The sequence below is a fragment of the Alexandromys fortis genome, unplaced genomic scaffold (assembly GCF_014885135.2).
Source record: "Alexandromys fortis isolate MF-2015 unplaced genomic scaffold, M_Fortis_MF-2015_v1.1 scaffold_343, whole genome shotgun sequence".
Classification (NCBI taxonomy): domain Eukaryota; kingdom Metazoa; phylum Chordata; class Mammalia; order Rodentia; family Cricetidae; genus Alexandromys; species Alexandromys fortis.
The window spans coordinates 544,889-570,493 of NW_026068262.1; the positions used below are offsets into that span (position 1 = coordinate 544,889).

Below are 25,605 nucleotides of genomic sequence, written 5' to 3' on the forward strand. Positions count from 1 at the left end.
TCTTGCAGAAAGCATCTGATGTGGAATTTCCCTATGTATGCTGTGAATACCAATGGTGAATAAAGAAACTGCCTTGGCCTGTTCATAGAGCAGAACTTAGGTAGATGGGGAAAACTAAACTGAATACTGGGAGAAAGGAGGCAGAGTCAGAAGCCATGTACCCGCTGGAGACAGATATTGGAACTTTGGCCAATAAGCCACAGCCATGTGGCAATACACAGACTACGAAAAATGGGTTAAATTAAGATGTAAGAGTTAGCCAATAAGAAGCTAGAGCTAATGGGTAAAGCAGTAATTTAAATAATATAGTTTCTGTGTGATTATTTTGGTTCTGGGCAGCCGGGACAAACAAGCAGCCTCGTTTAACAAGCATCATTCAAGACCTTCACAGATTTGTTTTAAAGACTCAGTATACTGTGTAAATGAATACAGAAAACAGCAGAGAAATGACATCTGATGACCAAATCTCATGATGATGCTAAATGAAATGAACCAGCCTTGCAAAGGCACCTAGCATATTCCCTCTGCCATGGAAATAGAATACATGGAAATAGAATAGACAACTAAGGATAAAGAGGCGGGGAATGAGAGGAAATTTAATTTTTTAAAGATTTATTATTTTATGTGTATGAGTGTTTTGTCTGCATGTATGTGTCCCACATGTATGGTTGGTGCCCAGAGACATCAGAAAAATGCATCTTTGTCCAATGCTGGAGCAATGCTGCAATAAGGGAAGCACCTGGAGTGCTCCTTCTCCTAGTGATTTGTTTGTTTCTGTTGTTGCTGTCAATAACAATCATTTTATAATCTTCTATATTTATTAATTCACTTGGTTGCTTTGGAGCACAGCGAACAACTCACATGTGAAGTCTGTTAAGTCTGATATCCAGCATCCTTACAGGAAAGGAGCTTTCATGGGAAGGACCTGTCACAATAGCATGTACACCACTCTCAGGACAAACCACAGGAGTCTGTGAAATTATTTCAAAGCTGTGTAATGCACTTTCCATTTTAACATTGAGTAAAACCAGTATGCAAGATGTGCTGGCCACTTCCCATAGTAGTTACATTGCTTTATTTATTTTATAACATCATCAAAAGACATATTTCAGCTTCTTCACATTTTTCTAATGACATACAGATATGAGTTTCTGATTGAGCTTAGTATTTTACCAGAATAACAGTACCCACATTTAAAATGACTTCAGGAATGCTGTAATGAGTATAAGTATAAATATGTTCAAAGAAGCATAAACCTCAACACTTAGATTTGAAAATAAATTATTTAGCAATTACTAAGTTCAAAAACTCAAAATATATTCCTTAATACAAAATATACATCTATATATCTCAAAACCATGCTGAAAGCAGTGTATACTTTTGCTAAATATTCAGAGTTACATATTCTTTCAAATCAATAGTTTACTATTGGTACAACAACATTTTAAATAAATATTATTTTTTATTTTTAATTTACACGTATGAATTTTTTGTCTGTACGTAAGTCTTTGTGCCACATCTAGACAGTGCCCTGGAGGCCAGAAGAGGGTATTAGATCTGCTAGGACTGGAGTTACTGGTGGGATGTGACCAGTCATGTAGGTGCTGGGATTTGAACCCTGGTCCTCTGTAAGAGCTGCCAGCGCCTTAATCACTGAGTTCAATCTCTAGCCCCAATATTGAATATTCTAAATATTTAGCATATTATTAAATAATAATTGTTGTTCAGAAAATATTTCATTCTAAACAAGCATTCTAATAGCAAGGTTAGGAATACACCAAAAGTTTTACAGAATTTTATTTCACTAAAAGTATTAATTTATAACTTCTTTATCTCAAAAAACTGTCCAACTAATTATAAGTAAAATCCTTTAATCTTTTGTACCAATTAGATTAAGGAAAGACAGGAGAGCCCAGAAATCAAAGACCTAATTCCTAAGGCTGGTGATGAGAATGCTCAGAGTGGATTATTTCAGCATCAGGTCCATGAGGCAAAACCCTTGTTATTGTTGATTATCACTTGAAGTGCTTCCTTCATCCTTTCCATTGTAGAATATTTAGGCAAGTCTAGAATATTGTGACATGTCAAAGATCTTGGGTTATCCTCTTCACTGAAAGTTTGAGGACAACGAAATATTATTCTATCAGAGTGTAGGCCGTCTATGTGAAACCTATCGCATCCTGTAAGAAACACTAGAAAGGGACAGTTTTGTTAAGGTATTGCATCTAAAAAAACTCAAGATAAATAAGAAGAAATTAAGGATTATATTTAATAAATATTGAGGACACTTTTTGTACTGCACAGGGGCAGGTATAGCCTGAAAAAGTCATGATGTTTGGGTTTTGTCCTCTACAAATTCATGCCAATAATATATGCCAATAATATATGTTATCTCATCCCTAGAGGGATGAGAACATGAGGGAATGGGATGGTTGAGTTGTGGGAGGGACAGAGTGGGAGTACAATGAAAGAAATATGTTGATAGAGGGTTAGGGAGAAACCTGGTGCTAGGGAAATTCCCAGGAATTCACAAGGATGACCCCAGTTAAGACTCCTATCAATAGTGGAAAGGGTGCCTAAACTGGCCTTCCCCTGTAATCAGATTGACCAATACTCCAACTGTAATCATAGAACCTTTATCCAGTAACTGATGGAAGCAGATGCAGAGATCCACAGGCAAGCACTGGGCTGAGCTCTGGGAGTTCAGTCGAAGAGAGTGAGGAGGGAGTATCAGAACAAGAGGGGTCAAGACCATGATGAGAAAGCCACCCAGACAGCTGACCTGAACCCCTGGGAACTCATGGACTCCCGACAGTCAGTTGGGGAGCCTACATAAGACTGAAATAGACCCTTTAATTGTGAATAACAATTGTGTGGCTTGGTCTTTTTGTGGGGCCCCTGGCAGTGGGACCATGATCAATGCCTGGTTCAGGAGCTGGTTTTTTGGAGTGGGATGGCTTGCTCAGCCTTGATGCAGTGGGGAGGGATTCAGTCCTGCCTCAACTTAATGTGCCAGGCCTTGTTGACTCCCTATGGAGGCCTTCCATTTTCTGAGGAGTAGATGGAGGGGGAGAGGTAAAGAGAGGAGATGGGGGGAAAAGGAGGAAGAGAGGGAGGGGGAACTGTAGTTGGTATGTAAAATTAACTTAAAAAATTAAAATTAAAAAAGAATGATCTGTTACATTAAAAATGCATACCTATTACAATACTTACAGAGGAATTTTTTCTTTTCATCCGAAGTTAATTCGTGGAAAGCCTTCCAAAAGAGTCGAATAGTTGGGTGTGCTTTGTGATATTCTTCTTCATAGAGTGAATTCTTGAGAACACAAGAAAAAAAAAGAGAGTTTTAGGGGGGATATGTATTGGTAATTGGAAAAGTCAGAGAAGATTTTAGGGGGCATATATATCAGTAAACTTAAAAAACTCAGGTTATCACTTACATTTTCAAATTGTTCCCAGTCACAATCAGCATTTCCAATTATTGCTTTCATTAGTTCTTCAGGATGGAACTGTCTAATTATATCCTGGTTACACACTGTGTAAAATCATCTATGAAATTCCTCATAAATGGTTTTTACAGAAGTATTAAAAATGTAATCAACACACTTAGAAACGTACATTTGCCTTGAGGGAAGAAAAATAAAAAAAATGGCATACTTTATCAGTGACTACAACATTATCTATTTTGCTTTCTTACTCTATTGGGAAATAAAAGTATATTTCTTCTGTGTAGTGCTATAAAAGTCTATACAACACCAGAAGATGAAAACCTGGCCAACTAGAAGAAAGGTCCTTAGAGACTATAAGAGAAGGGTTCAGACTTTGGTATGTTCTGATTTATAATTCCAATCTGAACATAAGGGCTCCTTGACTTTCAATAGGGATATATCCCAATGAGCTCATTAAGCACAGAAAACACATTTAATACAGCTTACCTACTAAACATTATAGCTAAGCCACTTCCCCTCACTGGCGGCTCTCCAGCATCACGAGGAAGCATTGCACTTCATGTAACTAGCTTAGAGAATCGTCAAGAATCCAAACTCTGTGGAGGATGCTAACTATGGGATGTCACGTGCTTTCACATCACAAGAAAATAGGGGTGGACATAAGTCCAACCATCTGACCCTTGCTTTTTCCCCTTTCTACGTTCCTCTCTGCCACTGTCATCTTGCTGCCTCTTGTTTGCAGGGAACCGTGCAGTGTAAACATTCTCTTTAGCATGGCATGCTTCCTCTTTACCTGGGAACTCCTATCCAGTCATCAGTCATACAGAAGTAACGTTCTCAGGGCAGGCACTTCTTTTCCTCCCCCAGTCTCTCTTCTAGCAACAGCTAATTTGTGGAAATTAGTTCTGAAAGGTCTGTCTTAGGCAGAATGCACTTTCCACGGTGTGATAGATATCCTGGTGACAAGTGACACAGTGTGAATGTGGTTTGACTCTGTCCCATTTATGTGTTCACATTTATTTCTCCCATTGTTGGGTATTATGAAGATAGAAACTTGATCTGACTGTAGTGTTTATGGTGGGACCTTGGAGAAAGATTCAAGTAACACAAAATTGCCACACAGAGCCCTGTGATTGAACTCTGGTCAGCTTCTAAGGTGAGTGAGAAAGACCAAAAGGGACACATGTTCATGCTCCTTAGGTCATGTCAGGTGCTGCCCGCTCACACTCAAAATGCTGCCAGCGAGAAAGCCACAACAGATATACTTCTTAGATTTCCAGAACTATGGGACAAAAAAAAAAAAAAACACTGTTCTTTATAAAGTTACCCAGTGTTTGATGTTCCATTATAGTGATGGAAAGAAGGCTAAGTGGGGCTACTCACACACACGCCCATCTACCCCTTAAACTGTCTTTGTGAACTAACTTATTTAAACCACCTCCTTATGTCCTCCCCATAACCAGTCATATGCTGCTGAATGGTTAACAGCCGTTTTCCAAGAGGAAGGTGGGAGAGAGTAGGATCTAAAAAGACAGAGGAAGGGAAATACAGAGAGAAGGCGGGGGGGGGGGGCGCAGAAAGGACAGAAAGGAAAACCTCATTTGTAACATTTGCCAATTTTTCTAATTATTCTTCCCACGACTGAAATCAAGTTACTAATACTTTAAATAATAACCTGTGAACACTGATGAAAAATTTGCAATCAGATTCCATAAGCTTATACTAGCTGGTTTATTTGATACATTACACGGTGGTCTATTTGGCTATCTGCTTTCTACCCACTCTAATATAAGTTACACATTTTGTCTTTTTTTTTTTCACAACTCCATCACTAGTATCTGGAATATAGTTTAGCATAGAATAGGGCCTAAAAGTCTCTTAGATGACAGAAATATTTATTCCTGACCACTTTTCTTCTCCTACTTGTTTATTGTTTATTATTTTAAAAGACAAGGAACTAAAATGAACATCTGAGAAGTTCAAATATATTTTAAATGGTATTGATACAAACATGTTATGCCTATTCAAAGTGGATAGTTTAGGTCTTAGCTCTTACCTGTTGGTTTGGTCCACAGGTACAGAGATCCCATTTGGAATTAAGTCAACATCTTTTTGATCCCAGTATATCTGTAACCAAAATGCAATTGACTGATAAATACAAACCCAAGCCCACTGTTATTGTCAGTGCATTTTCCCTATAAGATTTAAAATGACTCGAAATAGATAACCATTTTTCAGTTCAGTCTTTTGTTTGTTGCGACAGAGTCTGTATATGTAGCCCAAGCTGGCCTCAAGGTTGCTATTGTCTCCTGTACCTCCTAGGATGCACCACCATGTTCAACTCCAGACTTTTAAACACACACACGTGTGCACACACACGCACACACACACACACTCACATTTAGTTTCTTGCGATTTTTGAGACAGGGTCTCTCTATGTAATCCTGGCTAACCTACAGCTTGCTATATAGACCAGGCTGGCCTTGAACACAAAGAGAGATCCCTTGCCTCTGCCTCTCAGCTGCTGGAAATAAAGGCAGGAGCTACCATGTCCTGCCATATAAAAAAAATTTAAACCCTTTTTAATACATGTTATATTTGTATACTTCAAGCACAAATTACCCTGTTTAGTTGAGGACATTGTTTGAATCAAATGAATGTTTGCTGTATTCATATATAAAAAGTCTGTAGATATAAGCTATACAAAATGAAAACCAGGTAAGAGAAAAATTTTTCAGAAATAAATTATCTTTTAAAATGTGGATATTCCATGTTGAAGGTTCTATAATAAAATGGCAGTGTGGCATACATTCCTTGGCATGGGGTCAATCTCCAGCAACTCCTCGCCAAAACAAAACAAACAAACAACCCCCCCCAAAAAAGCATATTAAAGCCAACCTATAATCTAGGTTTTTCTGTTACTCACGGAAAAATACATGTCAAGTTCTTCGACATCACCAGCCTCACAATTGAGAACTTCTTGCAAATTCCTATCGAAAAAATAGTTTAAAATTACATATTTGATATTGTAAAATTTTAAAGTAATAATCATTCAATGGGGAAAAATTAAGTAATATTGACATGTACAAAATTCAGTGTAAATTTTCTCTCCTACTTTTTCCCACTCATCTTCCTAGGATTATCTTGATTTAAAATTTGATTTGTTAGTCTACCTTGTTGATACTGCTGCGTATTGTGAAATGATTACACAGAGAAGCCTTTACCTCTAACGTGGGGAGAATTTATTTTGCAAAGTCTGGAGATGTCTTTGGTTGTCATAGTTAAGGGCTGTCATCTAGTGAGTAGTGTTCTCAGACACTATTAAACCCATGACATTGCCCAGAACAATGTCCCACAAAGAGAATTCAAACAACCAGATGCCTGAGATTATAGCACAGAAGATGTTCTTGTCCAAGAGGGAGGCCCCACGGTTTAGACCCCAATCAAACACATTAATAGTAGAAAAGCTAAAAATCTCAAAATTGCCAATCTTGAGAAACTCTGCTTTAATAAAAATCTACAACTAATAGTCCATGAAAAAGAATCTTTTCTCTCAATCTTTAGTCAACACTTTAAGGAAAACTTGTTGACAGGAAAAGGATATTTCACGTAAATTCACTCAGTTACTAGTGACCCTAAGCATGCTTTCATTTTTTGATAAACTATATATATATGTGTGTGTATGTATGTATGTATACATGTGTACTTATGGGACTATATCTATTTATAACATATATATTTGCACTTATGGCACTGTATCTATTTAAAAACAACATGTATATGCACTTATGGTAGGTTAATTTATAAGCCACATATATATACACAAAGCACTATATTTGTAAACTACATCTATCTACATAAACTTATAGCGCTATATCTCCGTATGAATCATATCTCTGTATACACATACTAATAGCACTGTATATATTTATAAACCACATTTATTAATATAGTGCACTTTTCACATTCCATTTGTAAACCATATCTCTGTACACACACAAATTTATAGCACTGGATCTATAAACCACTTCTATGCATATGGACTCGTACACCACTGCACCTATGTATAAAACAAATCTATACAACTATCCATTTATAGCACTATCTTTACTTATAAACTACATGTATATATGCATATACATACCTAGTACTGTATCTACTTATCAACCATATACACATGCACTTATCCACTGCATATATTTATCAGGCATATCTATACATGTATGTGCACTTATAGCACAATATGTATTTATAGGATACAAACAATAGCTGACGCGCATTCTGAGAACTGTCCTGAGTGAGCACTTTCCACCTTGAAAAACAGCCCAGGTCCAAACTCTTTTTATTGTGTTAGTAGTGATCAGAGAAACATCTGACTTTTCTTCGCTTTGAAGGCTGACAAGTTATACTAAGGCTCATCTAAAGGGCACACAGCATTACAAGTGAAGACCTTCCTTGTGTGTGAAGGCTGACAAGTCATGCTAAGGCTCATCTAGAGGGCACACAGCATTACAAGTGAAGACCTTCCTTGTGTGAGACACAATTGACGCTTCAGCAGCTGGCCTTAACACTGTTCTTGACAAGCAACACATGTACTTACTTCCCCAAGGGAAAACTGAGTTCTTTTAAATCTTCCAAAGTTGTCTTTTTTTTCAGAAGTTTTTTATACAAAGCCAGGGGGAAAGGAAGTTTGACAACCTTTAAGTTGGATAGGGAGAGTCCACACAAGATCCCAAAGAGGAAATATCTCTTCTTCTCAAACTTAGGCTAGAAAATAAAATAGAAAAATCCTAATGTATTATAAATAATTAGTTTTACAAAGACACAATTAGACTAATGAAGAACAAATTTTACCTCCCTTTTCTAATTAATATCACAAGTTAGACACAAACTGGGTTTAAAAAGAATAAACATTTCATACTCTTTCTAAGTTATAATGAAATTTAAATATCTTCCATAACGTTCTTTCTGTTGTTTATGTTTGTTTGCTTGAGACATACAGGATATTCTCAAAACTCACTGTATAGTTGAGGGTGACCTTGCCTGTACCTCCCCAATGTGGGATTATGGCCATGTGCCAGAACGCCCAGCTTCTTGCACAATTTTTAATATAAATTAAAAATTCAGAACATTAAGTAAATAGACTTTTGTTACTGATAGCATATCTGAAATGTAGAAACAAACGTTCAGGTGCAATTATAGTTTTCCTTTGTAACTTTAAGGTCTTGGCCTTCCGATTCACGGAGAAAAACAACCGTGAGGAAGGAAGGTGGCTCTGCATCGACGCTTCAAGTTAGCAGAACAAATGCCAGATGAGTGTGGTGTGAATGCACACTCAGCAATGCAGCCCCGCGTGGAGGTTGACCATTGGAGTAGCTCTCACGGGCCCCTTTCTCACTCTGGCATCCTGTCTTACCGTGACTTCTCTTAGCCTGCAGAAGATCCTGTCATGATACCCTGTGCCCAGAGTCCTCGCGAGAGCCAGCGAACGTCAGCACTCTGTATGCCCTTGGGCTTCTAGAGCACTGAGCTGCAGAGGCTGCGTAACAAAGAGCTCTGGTGGTTCATTAAAGTGACAACAAGAATAGCAGGCTAACACAGCTGCCTTTACTTTTCCTCTCTGCATTGTGTAGTCCTGGGTAGAAAACCAAACCAAAACTAAGCTTTCCAGGACCAAACTGCAGCCCAAGGGAGGAAGTATCTAGGGTGACATTCGAGGATCCTTACTCCAGTGCCATTCTTGCTGTTAGCGGTCTGTGGGGGTCAGTAACTCACAGAGTGATAATTCTCCCCACTTTCCTTGACTTAGTAACTCCTCAGAGAGAATTTTGAAATCAGTAAAAAGTAGAATACAATCTCGAAAGGCCTCTCCTAACCTAGTCTGTTTGCTATCCCTTAATTTGTAACACGTACTTTGGTGAAACTTTCCTCTTTTATCAAGCCATATGCTTTTTTTTTTTAAATTGGGGGTATGTGTGTGTCTGTTTTCTACTGAACAAAACAGTATGAATATGCTTAAAAGTGAGGGCTTTACTGAATGTGGTGCATGCCTAATTCAAGTACTCAGAAGATAGAGGCAGGAAGATTGTGAGTTCAAGGCTAGCTTGGCATACATAGTTAGACACTGGATAATAAAATGTATAAAAAGACAAAAATGAAAGAAAATGTAGTCAAATTAACTAACTTTCAAACTCAAAAGTTACCTCTAGTATTCTATCAGCAGTTTCTACTAATTTGAAACATTCTATACTATAACTCTCAAAATTAAGGAAAAACAACCACTCCATAGAGATTACATAATCAGTTTTAGGATATCCACGCAATAGAATATCACTCCACAGTTGAAAAAATAAGAATTGAACTATGAGCACATGCCATGGCATGGATGCATCTCAAAGTAATTATATTGACAGATACTAAATTTGACCATATTTAATTTCATTTATATAAAAATACGGCTCACTCTACAGTGACCAGAAGCAGAGCAGTGGTTGCTTAGGAAGGGTGGATGTGGAAGGAGTGTGAGAGAGTCTTTGGCAAAGATGTATGCATTTGTTATTTCACTGGTGTGTAAGTAGATCATGAAATTGGGTATTTTCTGTGTCTATTATATTTCAATGACACCTCATTAATACTAAAATCTAATATGTATAGGAATCACCAAGGGGATTTTATATGAGTCATGAGTTCTGATTCTGTAGATCTTGAGTAGGGCCAGAGTGATGTTTTATTTGTTTGTTTTGTTTTGTTTTCCTGAGCTCACCAGTAACAGTTCAAGCTGCCCTCAAGCTTTGCCCCTCTACAAGTGCCTTGAACACTGGGGTTAAGTATGCAATACCACACCTAGATAAGTCTGGTGTTCTACATGCTGCCAGATCATGCCATGGCACAGCTACTGCTCCGTGAGTGTGGTACTACTCAACATGGGGAAGCCGGGTCATACAGTCCTAATTTTACACTGTTATCTATGGTCTGCATATTGCAGCATTTACTATGTTTTATGAGAAAGACATAACTTACATTGACCGGAAACCACATGCGGGAGCTCTTTTCGGGATATACAAACATTCCATATTTGGGGTCTGTCATCTCTTCAAATATGTAGTGGAAGAACTCTGAACTCACCCCTGCACTCTTAGCACTGACTTCGTTAATAAATTCAACCTATAGGAAGAAAATTTATTTCAAGGCTCTTCGTCAAAATATAGCTTTTTGCCCTTAATGGAAAAATCTCGGGCCTGTCCTGACCATTCCTCGAATTCTCTAGAACTGCCAGACCCACACACTGCTTTACCTTCTCATACCCTGTTTTCCTTCAGTGCTTGCTGCCAAGTTGTGAATGCCAGGAGCCCACTGATTCTCAGCTTGATTAGACCGTGAGTACATGGATCCTTTAGACTGACATACTCACCACTGGAAGAAGGAATAATATCTTGGTATAAATTTTGATATGCTTCAAACCCCTGAGCCATGACATTTTCCAGTTATTTAGCCTTATTGACTGTCTTCATAATAGCTTTCAGACTGTGCAGACTTGTCTCTAATGGTCAGCCTTTTGGTTTCTCCAGCCTCTACCTCTGGTATTCAGCCCTCTCAGTTAGTGTGAGCTAAGCACCTTTGCAGTGAGTGTGAGCTAAGCACCTTTGCAGTGAGTGTGAGCTAAGCACCTTTGCAGTAAGTTCGTTGCCATAGCACCCACTCCTGCATCTGGATTTCATGACCCAGTACTGACTTCGTTTTACTCTGCCTGCTCTGACAATTCCTTTTCTGGCTAATTCCATTTCTTTCATTCATTTATATATCGAATACATGGTGCTGGAGTTGAATTGGGCCCTCAGGCAGGCTCGGCAAGCACTCTGCCACTCCCTGGCTCTGTCGTTTGAATATGAGCATGCTTAAGCTTCATTCCTCCAGGGTTTGCTCATCTTCTACTCTAGCTGAGAAAGCTTTTCTGCTGGTCTTTGATCAAGCTCTTTGGCCTGGTCAGGACTCATAGTGAGGGCAAGGATTAGGAAGGACAGTCTTGTCATGCTTGGTCTATTTTGTATCTGTCTTGAAGCTAACATATTTCTTCTTAAGGACAGTGATTTTCTATAGAGGAAAGAATGTTCTATCGATATCCCCAGAAAGCATAAGAAAACTAGATACAAAGGGAGTCTGATTTCTAAAATCAAACTGTTTTGTTTTGTTTTCGACTTGAATTACACACTGAGAAATCATCCTCTCTGGTCTGAGCGTTATCCTCCAGAATTTGTTTTTTTTGGAAGCTTAGCACATTCCATTCCCTTAATGGAAAGGGGGAGCTTCTAGAAACCTTAAGACCTTAATCACCATAGTTGTGAATGCAACTTCTTAATTATGAATGTCCCCTCCCACAATAAAAAGTCCAGCAAGACCTTTTTCTTTACCGTTAGTGGTTTCCTAAGGTCAGAGTTGTCAGCTTGTCCTAACTGACGCAAGGCGTCTTCAACCAGGTGACTTCGTCTGACTCTCAGTGTTAAGAGTTCTGGTCTCATGCTTCCTTGAGGTGCCATGGTGTCACACTTTTAGAAAAAAAAAAACAATTTTCAGTTGGTTCTCCTTTGGATCTTTAAGGCTATCAGGGATAAAAGCGAATGGTGAAACAGGCCTAGTCTCTGTGAGTAGAAACTGGAGGATCAAACATTCAAAATCTGGGGCCAGTGAGCTAGCTAAGAAGGCAAAGGAGCTTGTTGCCAACCCTCCTAACCACAGCTTCCTCTCGGGAACCTATATGCTAGAAGGAGAGAACGGACCCAAGCAAGTTGTCCTCTGAACTCCATATGTGGATGGCAACATACACACAAACAGCACAAAAATGTAAACATGTTTTAGAAAGAAATTAAAGACCACCTTGATTATGTACCAGGTTGAAATTCAAGGTCAGCCTTGTCTACCTGATTCTCCACTTTTTTACAAAAAATGATCCTAGCTTTTTTTTTTTGTATTTTTTTTGTTTGTTCCTTTGGTTTTTCTCTTATTGAAGGTCTTACCAGGCAGCCAAACTTCCTTGAATTCATAATACACCCCTCCATAAACCTCCTGAGGGCACAAAGCACCGGGCTTGGTTTAATTTACGTCTAATATTTCTAATAAAATATCTTTTGTATCTTACTATCAATACTCTATACATTTATAATTTAAGGAAAGTGCTATTAAATCTTTACAGTGTAAGATAATGCAATTACAGGATCAAACAAGCTGTGACATCTCGTGTTTATGTGCAAAAATTAGTGACTGGGCATGAACAGTCAAGTTCTTAAAACTGTCTAAGATCCCTTACTGTATCATCAAACATTCTAAGTGAACAATCTGCCATCAGCCTTCAGAAGTCCATTGTTATCACCTAAACCTCAGAAATGACGCTAAGGGCTGTGGATGAGACAAGGGGAAGTGTCAGCAATAGGAAGAAGACAAAGGGATGACATTCTCTGAGAGGATACACTCTACAAATCATAACCATCCATGTTGGAAGTCTCTAAAACTGTGCCGCCAGGAGTCATACTGCTTTGGAGCACTGTTCTGACCATTCTAAACAGGAGTGCCTTGAGCCTCCTAAATCTTCCATACTTCTTCCCTACCACAGGCCTTGGTCTTGCTTCTGTTAAATTTCTTGATATTAGAAGTTTAACAATGGCCTTGGCTAACCTTGATTTAACCTTAAACACCTTGGAGCCTTCAGGTCTACCGCATGGACAATAAAGCAATATTTAGAAATCATGATACAAGACTGTTCCCTTGGGGTCTGCCTTATAGTAGTGATAGCTTGATTAATGGATAACAAGTTTCTAGATTAGATGTGTCTGCCCTTATCAGTTTTCTGTCATCTTAGGTGAGGATGTATGTGACTCTGGACTGGAGAACTCCTACTGCAGATCTCTGCAGCCACCACATACTGAGACATTTATACAGTTCTACTAGATTGGTCTGTTATTTCCCTTCCCCCAGTTCTTTATTGACTTCTGTGTTCAGAACTCTGTAGTTCTGAGATGCTTCAGCTACACTGACTTGGCTTCTAGCCCACATTGTCCACGGCTCTGAGGGATGCACAGACCACTGACTGCAGCAGGCAGAAATACTTGTAATTTCTCTTGCTTAGTTAAGACCTGAATGGAGACTCTCCATCTGACCTTATGGTCCAAATTATCTCCACTTGTTCTCCATACACTTCTGTAGAGAAAAATACTATACGTGGAAGGAATTGTTTGAAAGAATTTTATGGGGAGGTTAGGATTGGGAAGGAAAGACTTCACTTTTTCCCTTTACCAGAGTGTCAAGGAGATTAAAATAGGAGACTTGATTAAACTGGCTGATGACAGTGATTACAAGAGCTGCTAACAGCAGACAGGGAACCCTTAGTTTTGGACTGATAGTACTAGGACATTCCTTGTATCTTGCTTGCTTATTGTAAAAACCTGGAATTTATGGCATAGTGCATTGGCAAAAGTCATATGTAATTAATAGAATATAAAAGGAAATATTTTGTTGTTAAAATGGCTTCTTTTGTGGACATTGTGTCCTAGACTTATTGGTTTTATAGAGATGGTCATGATGTTTAAATTCATAATAAAACAATAAAGTTTATGATGTTGGATTCCAATGAATCATTAAAATCTAAATACCATAAATCAATATGAACATTTCCTGATAAATGACCTAGAAAACAAGACTTAGCAATCAAAAAATGTTTTAAAAATCGTTAATACACTGTCTAGGGAAAGAACATTATATATCTAACAAGAAACTCAGAAAGAAAACATGTAAATATTGTGTAGTAATAATACAGTTGTGAGAGAGGAACAAAATGGTCAGAGTGGAAAAAAAGTTCTGTGACCAAACCAGCCATCTTCTCAAAATCAGAAAATATATGTTGGATATAGGATATAGTTATCCCATTTACTCTACAGGCTTTTATTCTTTGCATGTTGAGCAGTTGTGGGTTTCTGTGTTAATTGCCATGTACTATAAGAAGCTATTTCTTTGATGATGTTTAAGAAATTCACTAATAATCTATGGGTATAGCAAAAAGATTTTAGTGATTGTTTTCATGCCATGTCCATTTAGCAGAATAATAGTAGTGGGTTCTCCAAAAGACCTAAACCCAGGTTCCTTGGCCCTAATAATGGTGCCAGGTATTGGTTTAATACCAGAGTGGGCTTTAAATTGAACCAGAGAACAGCTGGTTGTAACATGAAGGGGCCTGCTTGTTTGTTGGGGTTTCTGTCCCACCCAGTCCCCAGCCATTTAGTGCCAGAGAAAATCACACAGAGATCTCCATAAGTTATAAAACTGATTGGTCCATTAGCTCAGGCTTCTTGTTAACTCTTATAGCTTATATTAACCCATTATTCTTATCTACGTTAGCCACATGGCTCGGTACCTTTCTCAGCCGGGTAGATTACATCTTACTTCTTGGTGGTCTGGGCAGGAATGAGAGGAATGGGCTTCCTCCTTTCCAGCATTCTCCTGTTCTCATCGCCCCGCCTCTACTTCCTGTCTGGTTGACCTGCCTATACTTCCTGCCTGGCCAATCAGTGTTTTATTAAAATACATGATTGATAGAATACAGATAATTCTCCCGCACGACCTAGTTAATTCCATAACATTCATACCACTGTTGCACCACAGGGCATATCTTGCCAGGACAGTCACTATTATAGCTTGCAGGATCCACAAATGAGTGAGACTGATGATTATTTTGCTCCTGAGGCAGTGTACGTAGCACTTTCCAGCACCACAAAAACTAGTCAGTAGGAATGCAGTTTCCAAATCTACTTCTTGATTTCTCCATGTTCTATGAGTCAAGTACTCAACATCTTCAGTGACAGGGTCCATAGCCTACCCCTTCCCTACAGGCTCAGGGACTTTCACAGAAGAGAGTGTGGGAAAATTGTAAAACTCAGAGCAGTGACACAAGGCAAACACAAGGGAAGTGTTTTCAGAACACAATAGGGCAGTTGCACATATGAACTCATAGTGATTGGGACAGCATGCACAACAATTGAGCAGATTCAACCCAGATAAATCCCAGCGTGGAGTCATGGGACGAGAGGAGTACAAACCCTCCACTCCTTGCTGAAGAGATACTGGCTTGTGATAACTGTTCAGAGGGATGTGACTGCTGCTGGGCTCAACACCCAAGAGGATATGAGCAACACAAATTGGACTAGGGTTTAAAAAGGGGACGGGCATGGGTGGAGAGAAAGACCATGAAGTTTGGTGGGTAGAGAGGTGAGAATGGATCTGGAGGGGTTTGATGAGATGTTAATATGATGAAAATACAGTATATATGAAATTATCAAAGAATTAATAAAATAGTATTAAATATTGATGCTTATAAGTCAAGCTCCAATGAATTAAAAAAAATCTGAAGACTGACACTAAGATCAGAGCAATAGTTAAAATCAGATAAAATGAGGAGAGGAAAAGAATAGCTTATTAGGGAAATGATGTCACGTACAGACAGTGAGGACTGGAATGCAAAATGAGAAACTCAAATTAAACCAAATCATGATTGACTGGTCAGACTGGTACAGGTCACAAGATCATTAGCATTCTGTTTTGGTGAAAGACTGAAAGAAGGGCTTTATACATTGCTGGTGGGAACAAAGATTGGCAAAATAAATACAAGGTTTACTCTAGCAACATTTAATAATTAAAAAGAAAAATTTAAACATTGCACTGCTTTGTTATGTGAGTAATCAAATAGCCTGGATTAACCAAGAAGCTTTTTTTCAGAATTCTAAATAATGACTTAGATATGGTGGGATCAGAAATACTGCTCTACTGAGACCTTAAAAAAAGTAAGAGATGAAATAAAATTATTAGGTAAGTTTTCTACCTGTGCAAAAGTGTTAAAGGTTGGTAAGAAATTCTAAAATGGAAGAAGCATGAGGTGACCCCTTAAATAATAAAATCAGTGCACACAAAAATGAGGTAACTGAAATTAGAAGATTGAAGGATTAAATGCTGGAAAGAAATTTGAGCTGGCATTTTTGTTAAAATACTTCAGAAAACTAGTAGTGACTGCAAAATTAACTAAAGTAGAAGACCAACACATGTGGTAAAATGTTTATACCTTTTGACCTTGGTGATGAGTACCACTATTCTTATTTTATATATGTTTGAATTTTTATGATAAAAAATGGTAACCCATATTGGCTTGAATATCATTTGACTATGTTTCCAAAGAATCCTGTAAAACTTTGTCTCCAGTGTGGTGATAATTAACTTCTAAATTGGACTTCTGGAAGACATTCAGGTTATGGGACACTACCCACGGAAGGGATTCCTATTAGCCTCACAGAGGTTATTCCTTATCAGAACAGGTTGTTATGAAGTGAAGCCAAACAACACAATTGGCCCCTTCAATAGAAGGTAAAATCCTTTAGTGCTTCTCCTATTTTAATGCTGGTGGTAAGAGATAGGGTAGTGAAGAAGTGAGGATAGACACATCGGGATTCCTACATCACATCGATGAACTTCTAAAACTGCTAGTTTTAAAAAAAACACTTTATAAAGTATACAGTCTCAGTTATGTTATCATGGAAACAAAAACATACATACCCTTGGTTTTGCATGTAAGTCCCATTGCATTAACATAAGTTTGAATGGCAAATTGAAGACAAATAGAAAATCACTTAAAACAAGACCAGAGGATTCTGAAAGTAACTAAGAAAAAAAATGGAAAGAAAAATAAGCAAACAACAAATTTGACAATGAAAATAAAAATAACATTCAATCTTTTCCTTAATTTTATCACTTTATATACTGCTAGCATCTTTTGAATCTATTTTTAAGAATTTAATTAGCAAGAAGCACCCCTTCCTTTTGTTCCTCTCTCTGCCTACCTGTCTTTCCTTGTTTGTTTTTAAGACAAATGTCATAAATCCCATTTTGACCTCAACCTCACTACATACCAGAGGACAACCTTGCACTTCTTGTTTTTTCAAAATTTAAACTATTTTTCAAAATTTAAATTACTTTATTCTTTTAAGTGTTTGGGTGTTTTGTTGTTGCATGTATGTCTGTACCCCAGATATGTGCAGTGTCTGCAGTGTCCAAAAATGCTAGAAGAGGGTCTCTACCCTCTTGAAAAGGAGTTGCAGACAGTTGTGAGCCACCATATGGGTGCTAGGAGCAGAACTCAGGTCCAGTGGAAGAGAACATCCAGTTCTCTTAACCAGTGAGCTATCTCGCCTCCCCCGGCCTCACATTTCTGATCCTTGTTTCTCCACTGAAGTGTAGAGATCACAGGCATGCACTGCCATACCTGATTTATGCAGTACTGGGAATCAAGAATTCAGGTCTCAATGCATGCTAAGCAGACACTCCCAACTAAGCTACAGCCCTAGCCCTTGGAAGCACATTTATAGGAAAATAATTTGTTTTGTGGGCAAAATATTTAAATTTTCAATGGCCGCGCGATTTAGCCAATTTAGTATTATAATAAAGACATTTTTAGTGCACAGTTGCTAACATGTCCTGCCTTATGTCATGAACATTCTCATTAGGGAATATGTCATACTTACCTGATTGGTTTCCTCCACAAAGGTGTATAAGATGGCAGAAAACTCATTTATGATGAAAGTACTTGCTGGCAGTCGACGGTTAACCTTAAAGAGAACATGGCCTGGAATTTCACTTTCTACTAATAAATGATGTAATGCGTGACACCTACGCTTACATGCGTAACGGAATATGCATTTGACAGTGATGGAATAAGGGTGTTTTAGACAAGTTGAGTTTGATGGGATAAGCCTCATTCAGCATATTTCACCGAAAAGTCAAGAGTTTTTTTTACATGGTGTCTGTCAGTCATTAAAAAAAATTTCTGGCTTATCCATGGTGTTTCTAATGCCAATCCCTCTGTATATTTGCAGGACAGTTGAATTCTTTCCTTTACTTATACTATAAATGCTGTTGTCTGTAAATTTGTATGTGTGTGTCTTTCTTACGTTTTCAATTTTACACACACACATATGTATAGTGCTTGATGAAATCCTTTATATATTCGAAAAGAAATCTATATAAGACACATAATCAAAATAGCAGCTAATAAGTAGTTGAGAAGTACATGAAAAATATAACTTTCCTACTTTCTCGATAGATGGACAAAATTGTGCTGGTCTTTGGAAAATAAGCTAGTAGGGCTTCACAGGATGGAGCTTTTGTATGGTTCAACAATTCTACTCTTAGCTATATGTCCAAAAGAAATGAAAACATTTATTTACATAAGAACTTGTACACAACTGTAAATGATCAAGACATTGGAATAACCAAAATATTCATCAGTTGCTGAAAAGATAAAAATATGGCAGGTTTAGAAAATGAAAGGAAAAGCTCTATAAAACATAGAGAAAGCACAGAAACCAGAATAGTAAAAAGGGACTATGGGGATTGTATTGGCTAGGTTTGCTTGTCAACTTGACACAAGCTAGAGTCATCAAGAAAAAGGCACCTCAGTTGAGAAAATGCCTCTATGAGATGCAGCTGTAAGGCATTTTCTCAATTAGTGATCAATGGGGGAGGGCCCAGCCCACTGTAGGGGGTGCCATCCCTGGGCTGGTGGTCCTGAACTCTATAAGGAAACAGAATGAGCAAGCCAGAGGGAGCAAGCCAGTAAGCAGTTCCCCTCCATGTCCTCTGCATCAACTCCTGCCTCCAGGTTCTTGCTCTGCTTGAGTTCTGTTTTGACTTCCTCCAATGGACTATGATCTGGAAGTACAAGCCAAATAAACCCTTTCCTCTGTTTGATTGCAGCAATAGAAACCCTGACTAAGAGAGAGAGAGAGGGAGAGAGAATGAGTGCTTGAAAGGCAATAGTAGGATACAAGTGATATGAATGGGAAAGTGGGAAAATCAGGGAGACTACAACTGGGGAACAGTGGAGGGCCAGTGCAGAAAGGAAGTCACAGAGAAGGTGAAACTGACAGTAAGGATGTTTGAAAAAGCCATAAGAATCATTTTTCTTTATACTAACCTAAAATTCCATGATTATATTTGTGTGTGTGTACATACATACATACACATACACACAACACAGACACATATATAATGAATTTATGCCACTTGAGATAATATTGCTCCCCATAAAGACCACAGACTATCTAACAAGAACTCCAGTACCACATTAAAGTGATGGAGGAAGGTCATTGGTTAATAAAGAAACTGCCTTGGCCCTTTTGATAGGACAGCAGCTTACATAGGTGGAGTAGACAGAACAGAATGCTAGGAGAAAGAAGCCAAGTCAGTGAGTCACCATGATTCTCCCACCGGACACAGACGCAGGTTAAGATCTTTCCTGGTAAGCCACACCTCGTGGTGCTACAAGATTATTAAATATGGGTTAAAGCAAGATGTGAGAATTAGCCAATAAGAGGCTAGAACTAATGGGCCAGGCAGTGTTTAAAAGAATACAGTTTTCATGTAGTTATTTCTGGTGAAAAGCTAGCCGAGCGGCAGGATGCAGCCTGCCACTCCTTACAACATTAAAGAAATCTTTTTTAGAGTTATTGGTCAAGGAAGTTGAAGAGACTCCCAAAACATTATAGGCTATTGCTGCTGCCTTTGATTACTTTCCAGAGGCTGAAAACACAACACACCTCAGAAAAAGGACTAAGAACATTAGATATGGATCTGACCTGAAAGCCTCCTCCCAAGAGTCTAGGTTTTAGTCTCAGAACGTATTTTGAAAGATGCCAAGAGAGGAAGGTAACCAAGAGTTTTACCCAGCTGTGATGCTTATGATTCATGGCAGTGCCAAATATGGCAAAATATCTCTATAGGTACAGAAACCTTGGTAGTAACCAGCAGCTATCAAATTGAACTTAAGGCCCATTCAACAGGAGGGAAATCATGCCGGATCCTGGAAACCTAAACAACTATCCAGGGAGAGCGAGGTCAGGATCTTAAAGGAGAACCTACAACGACCACTTTATTAGACCAATATTATTCCCCAACAGCATTCTAAACACCTATCCTCGTATCCACTATAATTGTAGCTCTTACTCCTCATCTAGGATGCCTCTCTTTGTAGCAGATGTGGACCATTACAGCAAACTACAACTTATCAAAGTTCAGAGAACAACTGATCTTGCATTGTTCAGACCCAATGGATACATCTATGATGCCTATACCTGACTTTCATAGAACACTGTGAAAGAGAGGGTGGAGAGACTATAACAGAGAGAGGACCAGGAAGCCTTGTTGTATGATTGTGTTCCCTAGAAATGATGGGAAAGCTACACCCATGATGCCTCAATAATAAGGTCACTAAATGATGTCTGAGCAATGACAGTACCAATAGATATGCTGTTGTGGAAAGTGGAAATGTCACAGTGCTCCTCCCTACACAAAGGACCACAGTCAGCCCAATAACTGCTGAGAGGTAGTTAGTCATCTTCAGGGATGATACCCCTAATTGGGTATCTAACACTAAGTGGCCAGCCCTGGAATCGTGTACACAGAAGCAGTACTAAATGAACTCAACAGGGTAACTTCATACATATATGCATTTCTACACATATGTAACAAAAATAAAGAGTCCATGAATTTGAGAGAAAGAGAGAGAGAGAGAGAGAGAGAGAGAGAGAGAGAGAGAAGAGGTGTTGCTCTAGTGATATTTTATTTGTATTTTTAACAAATAAAGCTTGCCTGAAGATCAGAATGCAGAGCTAGACACTAGAGGTCGGGCAGTGGTATCACATATCTTTAATTTCAGTATTAGGGAGTCACACACCTTAATCTCAGCACTAGGGAGGTGGAGACAGGATTGATATGGCTGGGCAGAGGGAGGAATAAAAAACAGGAGGAGACAGAAGCTTGATGCAGTCTGAGGAGCAGTGCAGTCTGAGGATAGGATCGCCCCTTTGGTGTGAGCATTGGTAGAGGTAAGAACTCTCTAGTGGCTGGGCACTTTGTTTCTCTGATCTTCAGCATTAACCACCATATCTGACTCTGGGTTTTGTTATTAATACCATTTTTAGAATTTGTGCTACAGGTTGCAGGGAAGTAAGGGAAGGGGGAAATGATACAGCAAAATACTGGCAAACCAAATCCAAGAACACATCAAAAATTATCCATTATGATCAAGTAGGCTTCATCCCAGAGATGCAGGGCTGGTTCAACATATGAAAATCTATCAATGTAATCCATCATATAAATAAACTGAAAGAAAAGAAAACATATGATCATTTTATTAGATGCTGAAAGCAGTTGACAAAATTCTACATCCCTTTATGATAAAAGTCTTGGAGAGATTAGGAATACAAGGATCATATCTAAATATAAAGCAATAAACAGCAAGCCGACAGCCAACATCATTAAATGGAGAGAAACTCAAAGCGATTCCACTAAAATCAGGAACAAGACAAGGCTGTCCACTCTCTCCATATCTCTTCAATATAGTGCTTGAAGTTCTAGCAATAGCAATATGACAACATAAAAAGATCAAGGGGATTCAAATTGGAAAGGAAGAAGTCAAACTCATTATTTGCAAATGATATTATAGTCTACACAAGTGACCCCAAAAACTCTATCAGAGAACTCCTACAGCTGATAAATACTTTCTGTGATGTGGCAGGATACAAGATCAACTCAAAAAATCAGTAGCCCTCCTATACACAAAGGATAAAGAAGCAGAGAGGGAAATCAAAGAAACATCACCTTTCACGACAGACACAATAGCATAAAGTATCTTGGGGTATCACTAACCAAGGAAGTGAAAAATCTATTTGACAAGAACTTTAAGTCTTTGAAGAAAGAAATTGAATAGGATACAAGAAAATGGAAAGATCTCCCATGTTCTTGGATTGGAAGGATCAACATAGTAAAAATGGCATTTCTACCAAAGGCAATTCCCATCAAAATCCCAACAATACTCTTCACAGACCTTGAGAGAACAATAATCAACTTTATATGGAAAAACAAAAAAAACAGGATAGCCAAAACAATCCAAAACAATCCTATACAATATAGGAACTTCCGGAGGCATTACTGTCCCTGACATTAAACTCTATTACAGAGCCACAGTAATGAAAACAGCTTGGTATTGGCATAAAAACAGAGACGTTGACCAATGCAATTGAATTGAAGACCCAGATATTAATCCGCAAACCTATGAAAACCTGATTTTTGACAAAGAAGCTAAAATTATACAATAGAAGAAAGAAAGCATCTTTAACAAATGGTGATGGCGTAACTGGGTATCAACCTGTAGAAGAATAAAAATAGATCCATATCTATCACCATGCACAAAACTCAAGTCCAAATGGATTAAAGACCTCAATATAAATCCGACCACACTAAACATGATAGAAGAGAAAGTGGGAAGTAGCCTGCAATACATGAACACAGGAGACCACTTCCTATGAATAACCCCAGTAGCACAGACACTAAGAACGATGAATAAATGGGACCTCCTGAAACCAAGAAGCTTCTGTAAAGCAAAGGACACAGTCATTAAGACAAAAAGGCAACCTACTGAATGGGAGATCTTCACCAACTCCACATCAGACAAAGGTCTGACCTCCAAAATATATAAAGTACTCAAGAAACTTGACATTAAAAATTCTAAATAACCCAATTAAAAATGGGGTACTGAACTAAACAGAGAATTCTCAACAGAAGAATTTCAAATGGCCAAAAGATACTTAAGGACATGTTGAACTTCCTTAGCGATCAGGGAGATGCAAATCAAAACAACTTTGAGATACCATCTTACACCTGTCAGAATGGCTAAAATCAAAAACACCAATGATAACATATGGTGGAGAGGATGTGGAGTAAGAGGAACATTCATTCACTGCTGGTGGGAATGCAAACTTGTGCAACCACTTTGGAAATCAGTGTGGCGGTTTCTCAGAAAATTGGGAGTCATCCTACCTCAGGACCCAGCAATTCCACTCTTCGGAATATACCCAAGAGATGACCAATCATACTAGAAAAGCATTTGTTCAACTATGTTCATAGCAGCATTATTTGTAATAGCCAGAACCTGGAAACAACCTAGATACCCCTCAATGAAAGAATGGATAAAGAAAGTGTGGCACATTTACACGTTAGAGTACTACTCAGCGGGGAAAAAAACAGTGACATCTTGAATTTTGCATGCAAATGGATGGAAATAGAAAATACTATCCTGAGTAAGATAACCCAAACCCAAAAATATGAATATGGTATGTACTCACTTATTAGTGGATTCTATCCATAAACAAAGGACACTGAGCCTACAGTTCACAATCCTAGAGAAGCTAAGTAATAAGGTGAACCCAAAGAAAAACAGATATAGATCCTCTTGGAAATTGAAAGCAGACAAGATCGCCAGGCAGAAGTTAGGAGCATGGAGGTGGGGGTGGGGTGAAGGGAAGAGGAGAGGGGAAGAGAGTAGGGAGAAGGGGAGGGTTGGGGAGATCTTGGGGGAGTGGGATGGTTGAGATGTAGGAAGGACAGATACGGGAGCAGTGAGAAAGTTATCTTAATTAAGACAGGCATTGTGGGGTTGGCAAGAGGCTTGACTCTAGAGGGGTTCCCAGATGTCCACGGGGATGTCCCCAGCTAGGACCCTGGGCAGCGGAGGAGAGGGTCCGTGAACTGGCCTTGTCCCGTAGTCAGACTGATGACTATCTTGAATATCACCAGAAAACCTTTGTCCAGTGACAGAGGGAGAGAGAGACAGAGACCCACAATGGAGCACTGGACTGAGCTCCCAAGGTCCAGGTGAAGTGCAGAAAGAGGGAGAATATGAGCAAGGAAGTCAGGACCACAACGGGCTGGTCCACCCACTGAGACAGTGTGCCTGGTCTAATGGGAGCTCACCAAAGCCAGCTGGACCAAAACTGAACTAGCATGGGATCAAACCCTCTGAATGTGGCTGACAATTGGAGCAGACTGAGAAGCCAATGATAATGACACTGGGATTTGTCTCTACTGCATGTACTGTTTTTTTGTTCTATTGGATGCATACCTACTTAAGCCTGGATGGAGGGGGGGAGGGCCTTGGACTTCCCACAGGACAGGGTACCCTGCCCTCTCTTAGGACTGGAGGGGGGGCAGGTTGAGTGGGGGAGCCGGAGAGAAGTGGGAGGAGGGGAGGAAATGGAAATTTTGAATGGTATTATTTATAAAGTAATAAAAAATATTAGAAAAAATATTTTTGAAGCATGGGCTGGAGAGAATGCTCAGTAGTTAAGCGGAGCTGCTCTTCCAGGGGTCCTGGGTTCGATTCCCAGCAACTACACGGTGACTCACAACCATCTGTAATGAGATCTGGTGCCCTCTTCTGATCTGCAGGCATATATACAGGCAGAACACTGTATACATAATAAATCTTTAAAAAAATATATTTTAAAGGTTTTTAACTGTCTGAGACCTAAAGAATTATTATTTAATAAATTGGTGTAGACATTCCTCTAGAGGATCCTTACCTTATGCACACATTTCATCACTTTTAGAAGAACTTTCAGACTATGTTGGGCCTGCCTCATGAAACTTGGATGCATCAGCTGAGGGATGGCAATGATGATAGTGTTCTTTAGCATCTGGACCAGTGCACTCAGAGAAGAAATGTCCAAAGATTTCCAGCACTTTTCTGAGGGTATGAAAATCAAATATGGTAAATACATTCCTCCTCTCAGACCTAAAATCCCAAAGTTTCTTATGGGCTATTTATAACATATCTACCATCATAACCATAAGAAAACTCCTCTATGGATATATTTTTTTTTTTGGTTTTTCGAGACAGGGTTTCTCTGCAGCTTTGGAGCCTGTTCTGGAACTAGCTCTGTAGACCAGGCTGGTCTCGAACTCACAGAGATCCACCTGCCTCTGCCTCCCGAGTGCTGGGATTAAAGGCATGCACCACCAACGCCCGGCTTCCTCTATGGATATTATCATAGACACCACACTACTCAACAGATGTATGGGAAAGCTTTATTCTGAAAAAAAAATCGTTAAAATTAAAGAACTCAAACTCAGGATTTGAAGAACCTTGTTAATGGCTCATACTTATGATTAGTTTATTGACCATGGTTTTCTTTGTGTTTGTTGATTTTATTTGATTTGCTATTTCTGAGATAGGGTATTGTTATGTAGCCCAGGCTGGCCTTGATCTTCTGCCAGGTTTCTCTCCTCATCATAT

The 25,605-nt window shown here is 38.8% G+C and overlaps 1 protein-coding gene across 5 annotated transcripts in view; it reads right to left on the reverse strand.

Moving 5' to 3' along the window:
- Positions 1-978: 978 nt before the first annotated feature.
- The window catches only part of Herc6 (HECT and RLD domain containing E3 ubiquitin protein ligase family member 6), a 65,633-nt gene continuing 41,006 nt past the window's right edge, over positions 979-25,605 (reverse strand). Inside the window, exons 13-23 of one of the 5 annotated variants that reach the window (XR_007590006.1) lie at positions 24,893-25,056; positions 17,999-18,082; positions 17,034-17,138; positions 11,858-11,992; positions 10,470-10,613; positions 8,050-8,216; positions 6,376-6,439; positions 5,506-5,576; positions 3,441-3,624; positions 3,214-3,316; positions 979-2,192 (exon numbers count right to left, since the gene is read on the reverse strand). Coding sequence is in view for 2 of the 5 variants with exons in the window: in XM_050131798.1 (XP_049987755.1) it covers positions 4,369-4,405; positions 5,506-5,576; positions 6,376-6,439; positions 8,050-8,216; positions 10,470-10,613; positions 11,858-11,992; positions 17,034-17,138; positions 17,999-18,082; positions 24,893-25,056 (971 nt within the window). In the remaining 3 variants the exon portion in view is untranslated. The other 4 variants (XR_007590008.1, XR_007590007.1, XM_050131798.1 and 1 more) reach the window with 4 other exon arrangements.